Source organism: Eriocheir sinensis, unplaced genomic scaffold (assembly GCF_024679095.1).
Source record: "Eriocheir sinensis breed Jianghai 21 unplaced genomic scaffold, ASM2467909v1 Scaffold51, whole genome shotgun sequence".
NCBI lineage: Eukaryota > Metazoa > Arthropoda > Malacostraca > Decapoda > Varunidae > Eriocheir > Eriocheir sinensis.
In genome coordinates this window covers 850,851-861,307 of record NW_026111843.1, presented here as the reverse complement: position 1 = coordinate 861,307, position 10,457 = coordinate 850,851, and the positions used below count along the sequence as shown (strand labels likewise).

Here is a 10,457-nt window from a genome sequence, read left to right as displayed (position 1 = left end):
GTAAATAGACACCTCACACCGCAACAGACTCGTAACATTGAACCCTCCAGTACCTCTATTACCAAGCTTCAAGATAACCTAAGAGTCCTTAGTTTCAATGCGCGTAGCCTAAGAAACAAATTTGATGAACTGCGATGTCTTGCTCTGACAGAAAACTTTGACGTAATTGCTATAACCGAAACATTTATCGACACCACTAATATTGATTTAAGTTCCGAATATAACATAGATGGCTACAGATTCTTCAACAATGATCGTGTAAACCGTAGAGGGGGTGGTGTCGCCCTTTTTGTCAAAAGCTACTTGCAACCTACTGACAAAACACCAAGAAACAGTAACGTTGAACATTTGTGCGTGCGAGTAAACATTGCAAAAGTCAATTTAAATATATCTGTCACTTACAGGCCTCCGGGGCAATCACTTGATGGCGATCTTGAAATGTACAGCGTCTTAAGGCAGTCACTTAATAACAGCGACTCACTGATACTAGGAGACTTTAACCTCCCCCATATCGACTGGGCGACACTGTCGGGTACAGAAGGTGAGTCCCATAGAATGATCGAATTTCTAGAGGAAAATTATCTAAGCCAAATGGTTTCTGAACCAACTCGACAAAATAAAATACTTGACCTTGTTATAGCGACCCAAGATAACCTAGTCAGTAATGTCACGGTAGGAGAACACCTCGGTTCCTGCGATCATAAACTAGTGCGCGTTGACATTAAAGCTCAATCATCGGTGACTGAAAATAAAGTTAAGGTGCCCAATTTCAAAAGAGCCGACTTCGTAGAAATCCGACGAAAACTAATAGATATGCAACTATCAGATGACGGCAATGCAGAGGACGCCTGGCTAAACTTTAAAAATCACTTACTCACTCAGCAGGACACATTTGTCCCCTTGTGCGAGAAGCGAATTAACACTAATTAATCTCCACGTTGGTTTAATAGAGAAATTAAACACTCAGTCATGTATAGAAAATTGTCTTTCTGTTTAAAGTAAGACCAAAGCACGCCAGAAAAAATTAGACTTTACAATGATGCAAGGCGACGAGTAAAAAGATTAGTGCATCAGGCAAAGCGTAGATATGAAGAAAATATTGCAGCCAACTGTAAAAATAATCCGAAATCCTTCTTCAGTTACATAAACAACAGAAAGGCGATCAGAAGTGGAATTGGACCTTTAATAAACAGCGACGGTGCACTAGTGACTGACAGCCAACACGTTGTAAACCTATTAAATAATTACTTTTCCTCGGTGTTTAATAATAACAGTCCTCCCACCACCACCACCAACACCAGTACTAATGTAAATCCCGAGCATGCATTGTCTAACTTTGAAATAAAACCCGATGAAGTCCTTAAAGCCCTCAAATCACTTAAAACAAATAAAAGTCCTGGACCTGACAAAGTATATCCAACTCTGCTGAAAGAAACAAAGAGCGAAATACTCTCCTCCCTCACAACCGTATTCAATATGTCCTTGCGACAAGGCATTGTCCCTTCAGATTGGAAAAAGGCTAACGTGACACCGATTTTTAAGAAAGGAGACAAAAAAGGACCAGGTAATTACAGGCCCATTAGTCTAACTTCGGTTGTAGGTAAGCTACTTGAGGGCATAATTAGAGACAAAATTGTGAGTTACCTTGAAAGCCACTCATTAATTGGGGACTCACAACATGGCTTCCGAAACAAAAGATCCTGCCTATCAAATCTATTAACCTTTTATAACGACCTCTTCACTGTTTATGACGTAACCAAATCACTGGACGTAGTCTATCTTGATTTACAGAAAGCGTTTGATAAAGTCCCGCATCATAAATTACTTTACAAATTAAAACAAATAGGTATTGACGGTCAGGTAAACCAATGGATCGCGAATTGGTTGAGCAACAGACAACAAAGAGTAGTGATTGACGGATTTAACTCAGAGTGGGCGCCTGTCACTAGTGGCGTCCCTCAGGGCTCGGTTCTTGGCCCAGTGCTCTTCATTATTTACATCAACGACGTGGATGTTGGACTCAATAACCGCATTAGTAAATTTGCAGACGACACAAAGATTGGTAACTCGGTTCTCACTGACGAAGACAGGCAAAGCCTCCAAGAGGATTTGCACAAAATTTCAACTTGGTCGGATAGATGGGAGATGACCTTTAATGTAAACAAGTGCTAGGTCCTTCAAGTTGGTACGTTCAAGTTTGATTACGAAATGCGCGGCGTTAAACTCAAAAGCGTTCAATGCGTCAAGGACTTGGGGGTCAAAATCGCGTCAAACCTCAAATTCTCACAGCAATGCATCGATGCAGCAAATAAAGCGAACAGAATGTTGGGCTTCATTAAAAGAAACTTTTTATTTAAGAATAAAGATGTAATACTCCCGCTCTACAACAGTTTAGTCAGACCCCACTTGGAATATGCGGTACAGTTTTGGTCTCCCCACCATGCAAAGGATATTGCTAAATTAGAAGGTGTTCAGCGTCGGGCAATGAAAATTATCCCTTCCTTGCGCAACAAATCCTACGAAGAAAGGCTTTCTACCCTTAACATGTTCTCTCTTGAGAAACGTCGCCTCCGAGGAAAACTGATCGAATGTTTTAAAATACTTAATGGTTTCACGAATGTAGACAGATCAACATTGTTTCTGATCGATGACACTTTGCGCACGAGGAACAATGGCGTAAAACTCAAATGTAGACAAGTGAATTCAGACTGCACCAAATTTTTCTTCACCAACGTTGTAGTGCGAGAATGGAATAAGCTCCCATCATCAGTGGTCCAGTGTAACACGATTGACTCCTTCAAAAATAAGCTCGACCGTCACTTCCTTCAACTTAATATCAACTAGAGTAGAAATGCAACGTTTTGGAGTCTTCTGATTAATGTAAAATCACTTAGGTTTAAGGACAGACCACCAAGTCTGGACCATGGGGTCTGTGTGGTCTGATTTTCTATGTAAATCTATGTAAATCTCTCTCTCACACACACACACACACACACACAGATACTGTCCTTCTCTCTCTCTCACACACACACACACACATATATTCTCCTTCTCTCTCTCTCTCACACACACACACAGATACTCTCCTTCTCTCTCTCTCACACACACATATACTCTCCTTCTCTCTCTCACACACACACAGATACTCTCCTTCTCTCTCTCTTACACACACACACAGATACTCTCTTTCTCTCTCTCACACACAAACACACACAGATACTCTCCTTCTCTCTCTCTCTCACACACACACACAGATACTCTCTTTCTCTCTCTCTCACACACACACACACACACAGATACTCTCCTTCTCTCTCTCACACACACACACACACACACACACACACACACACACACACACACACACACACACACACACAGATACTCTCTTTCTCTCTCTCACACACACACAGATACTCTCCTTCTCTCTCTCACACACACACACACACACACATAGATACTCTCCTTCTCTCTCTCACACACACACAGATACTCTCCTTCTCTCTCTCTCTCACACACACACATATACTCTCCTTCTCTCTCTCACACACACACACAGATACTCTCCTTCTCTCTCTCTCTCTCTCTCTCTCTCTCTCTCTCTCTCTCTCTCTCTCTCTCTCTCTCTCTCTCTCTCTCTCTCTCTCTCTCTCACACACACACACACAGATACTCTCCTTCTCTCTCTCACACACACACACACACACACACACACACACACAAATACTCTCCTTCTCTCTCTTACACACACACAGATACTCTCCTTCTTCCTATCACACACACACACACACACACACACACACACACACACACACACACACACACACACACACACACACACACACACACACACACACACACACACACACACACACACACACACACACACACACACACACACACACACACACACACACACACACAGATACTCTCCTTCTCTCTCTCTCTCTCTCTCTCTCTCTCTCTCTCTCTCTCTCACACACACACACACACACACACACACACACACACACACACACACACACACACACACACACACAGATACTCTCCTTTTCTCTCTCACACACACACGCACAGATTCTCTCCTTCTCTCTGTCACACACACACACACACAGATAATCTCCTTCTTCCTCTCACACACACACAGATACTCTCCTTCTCTCTCTAGCACACACACACACACACACACACACACACACACACACACACACACACACACACACACACACACACACAGATACTCTCTCTCTCTCTCTCTCTCTCTCATACACACACATACTCTCTCTCTCTCACACACACACACACACACACACACACACACACACACACACAGATACTATCCTTCTCTCTCTCACACACACACAGATACTCTCTTTCTCTCTCTCTCTCTCTCATACACATATACACACACACAGATACTCTCCTTCTCTCTCTCACACACACACACACAAATACTATCCTTTTCTCTCTCACACACACACACTCACAGATATTCTCCTTCTCTCTCTCTCTCTCTCTCACACACACACACACACACACACACACACACACACACAGATACTCTCCTTCTCTCTCTCACACACACACAGATACTCGGCTTCTCTCTCTCTCTCTCTCTCTCTCTCTCTCTCTCTCTCTCTCTCTCTCTCTCTCTCTCTCTCTCTCTCTCTCTCTCTCTCACAGACACACACGCACAGATATTCTCTGACTCACACACACAGTGATACTCTCCTTCTCACACACACACACACACACACACATACTCTCCATCTCTCTCTCTCACACACACACACATAGATACACTCCCTCTCTCACACACACACACACACACAGATACTCTCCTTCTCTCTCTCTCTCTCTCACACACACACACACACACACACAGATACTTACCTTTGTATTTAATGTGTGTTTAAGGTCTACGATATCCAGCTATATTCTGATCACCGGCGTATATAGGGGGGGGGGCACTCGGCCATGGCCCCCCCCTTTGGTTCAGTTTTTTTTTTTTTTTTTGATCCTGTTAAAATTTGGCGATTTATTTTTTTATTTTTATTGATATTGATTATTAGTTCTCCAAGTCTTCAACATCAGTAATGTGCCCTTCAGAGCCCCCTTCTTACATTAAACTCATATTTAGGCTGATGGGGACCTATTTATAATAGCTAAATTATTTAGCTATTATAAATAGAATAGATCCCCATAGAGCCCCTACAATTTTTCCGTTCTCTTTCCTGCATTACTTCTCCATACGTTTTCTATCATAAGAAAACCAGCCCATAAAACAGTGTTCTCATTACATACTACATTAGTTAATTCCGTTCTTAAACTGATAGAAGAAAATAATAATAGACTGGAGAAATGTGTTTTCCTGATCTAAAAATGAGTGAAGAGAAGAGCGAAGAGGTGGGATCCGATGACAGTTTGCTGACATCGGCTGACTTTTATGAAAGCTCTAGTTTCTAGGAATGGAAGGCCTGGGGAGGAGCACGAGCCAATCAGAATTCAGAGATTACCAGATTTTCATGTTCCTATTGGCTGGTCGGTTTCAGGAGCGGGCCGCCGGAGGAGCTAAGTCAGTGTTGCCATGTAGGAAAATCCCTACGGTAGAGGATTTCAGGGCTTTGTAGGGAGTAGGAGGCACCTACGGTGAAAATCGTCTTTTCGTAGGGGAACGTAGGGGAAAAATTCAGAGACAGACAGACAGACAGACGGCTGACCATTGACGTCTGTAAAGACATTGGAATCAATTATCAAAACTTCTGAAAGCTTTCCCTCAACCTTTGATGTGACATCGTCTTTGGTTAAACATTATTCTTGTGCAAGGTCAAGATACTTTGCCAAATACTCAGAAAATGAAAGAAATGATGTTCTCGCAGATTAGACCCAAACATCCTTCTAGAAAGTCCAGTGGGAGTATAGTGAATTTAATTATAATTTTATATATTTTTTTCTTTATATTGTAGTATATAATTATATAGACTCTACTTTTACACACACACACACACACACACACACACACACACAATATATATATATATATATATATATATATATATATATATATATATATATATATATATATATATATATATACTATGTATTTTATCAACTTTCAGTCTTTCATACATTTCTACCATACGTAGTTAAATATTGGAAACGTCTCTCTCTCTCTCTCTCTCTCTCTCTCTCTCTCTCTCTCTCTCTCTCTCTCTCTCGCTCTATATATATATATATATATATATATATATATATATATATATATATATATATATATATATATATATATATATATATATATATATATATAAAAATTAATAAATATATATATGATGCACAAATTTTTTTTTTGTGTTTTCCCAAATACAAATTGTTCAAAAACTGTAATTCTTATTTTACCCGGTATGTATAGGTATACGTAAGCTTCTTTAAATTGGTTTACCATTAATATATATTAATTGTGCAATATACCGATCTTGAGACTACAAAGTAACCCTTAAAATGCTTCATTTTAAAAAATATTCACCAAACCCCCAACTCTAGAGGCTCGTTTTGGTCGCTGCTCACACATTGAAAAATCCTAGATTTATTCCTATGGCCCGGGTGACTGTGGCCCCCCCCTCTCCATGGATCTATATACGCCACTGATTCTGATCTTCTGGATTGTTTTTTTTTTTTTTATAATTAGTTCAGTTAATGGGAGTCCACACAACATAAGTGCTGTCTCTGAAGTTGAAACCTTAAAGATCAAAGTCAAAGACACATTGTTAAATCTGAAAAACCTCAGGCGGCGGATGCTCAAACGGTCGTATCTCAACATTTGGTCCTAAATCCGCCATTGTGGTCGCAAGTGCTGCCCCGTGCGATGTTCAAAAAACGTCCTAGACGCCATCTTGTGCCCCTCAGCCTGACTGCTCGGGAGCGGGGCTAGATCCGACCAGTTTCCGTCCTAACCCGTCGCCATTGAAGAATTGTTTCCGCCTCATCCACATCTCCACCTCTATACACAATATAAGGTACGTGTTTGAGCTCCTACCTTTGTATAGCTTTACATTAAGGTGGCAAGAGTCACATGAAGGACAATTACGATGATATGTGGGCTGGTTATGGAGAAATAAGGTAGGGCTCATGAGGCAGTGGTGTGGGTTGTTTTCATCAATATTTCTTAATCCCATGGAGTTCTTAAAGCTTCCATGCATATGAATATTGTTGTTTGAGCGTAGCAAGAGTCACATGAAGGACAATTACGATGATACGTGGGCTGGTTATGGAGAAATAAGGTTGGGCTCATGAGGCAGTGATGTGGGTTGTTTTCATCAATATTTCTTAATCCCATGGAGTTCTTAAAGCTTCCATGCATATGAATAGCGTTGTTTGAGCGTAGCAAGAGTCACTGGGGCTGGGAAGGGCAGGGTGTTGTTCTACTTAATTCTAGTAATGTGGTTATTTCTGTGTTTCACAGATGGAGTATGTTGCGGTATACGTTTTCAATCGCAGACTGCGCAGAGAAAGGAGATATCGGGACCCACTTGACCCACTACACGTTAGTGATGAACATCTGTTGCGGGTGTATAGATTTCCCCGTCAAGAAATCATCAGGCTCTGTGATGAGCTGCGTCCCCACCTGGAAAGGAGAACCAGGAGGGCACATGCACTCCCAACTCACACCCAGGTTCTGGCTGCACTAAGGTTTTTTGCAAGTGGCAGCTTCCAAACTGTTATTGGAGACACTGTTGGAATGGACCAATCAAGTGTTAGTAGGGCCATTGACAAAGTAACTCAAGTACTTTGTGTAAAGGCCAGTCAAGAGATAAAGATGCCAACCACAGCAATAGATATCAACAGAGCTATGCAGGACTTCAGACGCACTGGTAACTTTCCAAGAGTGATAGGTGCCATTGATGGAGCCCACATTCGCATCAAGGCCCCAGAGGAAAATGAAGAGATTTATGTCAACCGGAAACAATTCCACTCCCTAAATATACAGGCTGTGGGTGACACCAACAACAAGATCATCAGCTACGACGCCAGTTACCCAGGGAGCACACATGATTCCTTTACATGGAGACACTGTGCCCTTAAGCAGCGGTTCCTTGCTGGTCATTTTGGAGATGCTCTTTTAATAGGTATGTTTCCTTATATATTCCATGTAATTCTATCAAATTACCTGTGCTTTCGTACCACATGCCTACATGTTCAGATTTTTGCCTGCATAGAAGAAACCTCATAATTGTATATTATATCTTGTGATTACATGTTAATGAATGTTAACCTTCTAGACATGTCATATTGTTATGATAACAAAACTCTTAGTAGAACTGCATATGACATTAAAATTTTTAACATAGTTTTCATGCATTTCGTAGTGGAAAGACTGTCTCACATAACACTACATTGTCAATGCCACATCATGTTACTCATCAAGCTCGTCTATACATGATGTCAACAGTAAATGGTATTATTATGAGGGTCTGGCAGTTCAACAACTTTCTTAGTGATTACAAGCAGCCAGCCACAGTTGGGTTACTATCAGTACAAAAGTAACAAAATATCACTGCAATTTTTTAGCATTATTGACAACACCAAGGCACAGCTACCCATACTCAAATTGTTCCAATGCTAAATGAATAATGAATTAATGAATTTTCCATTTCACAGGAGACAGTGGGTATCCTCTGGAGCCATTCCTGATGACCCCAGTTGTACACCCGACAACACCTGGGGAGGAACGCTACAACCAGAGCCATCGAAGGACAAGATGCATTGTTGAGCGGACGTTTGGGATCCTCAAGTCAAGGTTCAGGTGCCTTCACGAGTCAGGAGGAAGTTTGCAGTACGACCCCGAGAAGACAATGAAGATTGCGACTTCTTGCATGCTCCTGCACAACTACTGTGTGGATCGTCGCATTCCCTATGTTGGTGATCTTGTGCAAGAAGAAGAAGTACCAGTTCAGCCTGTGAGAGACAACAGACAGGTTCCTGGTCAAGTTGTCAGGCAGGAAATTATTAGAAACTTCTTTTCCTGAGTATAGGTAGGCATATATGTAGACCTTGCAGTTATTAATAGATTGCTTTCATATGTAAATGTGCAGAACTCACAGTTGGAGCATAAGAATAAAACAAGAAACCATAATGACCACATGCTCATCTTTCTTGATCTGAATTTATGTTAATTATTATTAATATCTAATTAATATCAGCTTACACCTGCAGATTGCGTATGGTGCACCGATGGCCGAGTGGTCAGCGTGTGTACGATCCAGAGGACTGTACTCCCATTGCAAGACGCTGAGAGAATTCAGCCATGGACACTTGGTGGAGGGTTACCAACATGCTGCCCAGATCTTCAGTCAACCTTAACTTCTGCATCTTTGATCAAGAGAGGCACCAGGGGCTAACACTTCCTCACCACACATTCTCATCACCTAGTTTGATACCCTAATTGTCCCTCTCACATACCTTATACATTTCAGCACTCTGTACTCTTGACTTGCTTATCATCCTCTTCAACTCTTTAATTGTTGGCCATTTCTCTGCTTCATATAACATAACTAACCTCACATATGCACAGTAGCCATTTACCTTGTTCCTTAACCATGTGTTTCAGAATGTGTGTACGTGGTGATCCATAGGACTCGTTTCCCACCGCAAGACGCTGAGAGTTTCAGCCATGGACATGTGGTGGAGGGTTACCAACATGCTGCCCAGCAGATCTTCGGTCAACCCTAACTTCAGCGTCTTCGGTCAAGAGGTTCACCACCTCCACACCACACAGTCTCATCACCTAGTTTGGTACCCTACTTGTCCATCTCACATACCCCATGTATCTCAGCATTCTGCACTCTTGCCCAGGGAGTGCGGATATTGATTAGTGATGAACCAGGTTGGCGAGGAATGTTTATGGAGGAATGGGAAGGTGCTCATTGCTGGTAAAACTAAAACCCATTTCAATGAAATAACATTCTGATGAACCCCAGCAGTGAGGTAGTCAATTTACCGGCAAAGGCACAACAACCCCTTAATCATATTAAAAGCATATGACTGACCTGTGTGATTATCTTCCTGTGTTTATGACTGTAATTATTTATCCTATGTACTGTAATGACTGTTGTGCTAACTGAAGCTGTACTGTTCATACCACAGGTTAATCAAATTAAAAGCATATGGATCACTGCGTAATGTGTGATTACTTTTTTCTATAATTATGATTTCTTTTTACCTACAAGAAAGTAACATACCTTCTTGTATAATGGCTTGCTGGAATGCGTACACTTGTCCAGAAAGGCCATTTTGAATCTCTTTAGATACAAAAACTTTTAAAATATTCCTTTTACTGTCACTGAACACTGTGACATACACAAACACAAATAAAGGGTGTCAAATTGCTCAAAAGAGCACGAGTATATATACCTACTAAACACTACCCCAAGAGTGACGTATATATATATATATATATATAT

At 41.2% G+C, this 10,457-nt stretch overlaps 1 protein-coding gene across 2 annotated transcripts; it reads left to right on the top strand.

Annotated features, from left to right (window-relative positions):
• The first annotated feature begins 6,968 nt into the window (after nt 1-6,968).
• Nucleotides 6,969-10,171, top strand: LOC126992858 (putative nuclease HARBI1). 2 transcript variants are annotated; one of them, XM_050851676.1, is made up of 4 exons: nt 6,969-7,013; nt 7,460-8,123; nt 8,656-9,029; nt 9,211-10,171. In XM_050851676.1, the coding sequence occupies exons 2-3, from the start codon at nt 7,460-7,462 to the stop codon at nt 9,021-9,023; spliced, it is 1,032 nt and encodes a 343-aa protein (XP_050707633.1). In that variant the 5' UTR covers nt 6,969-7,013; the 3' UTR covers nt 9,024-9,029; nt 9,211-10,171. The 2 variants fall into 2 exon arrangements, with proteins under 2 accessions (XP_050707633.1, XP_050707635.1); XM_050851678.1 differs by having other exon boundaries at nt 9,198-9,226.
• Nucleotides 10,172-10,457: the final 286 nt, after the last annotated feature.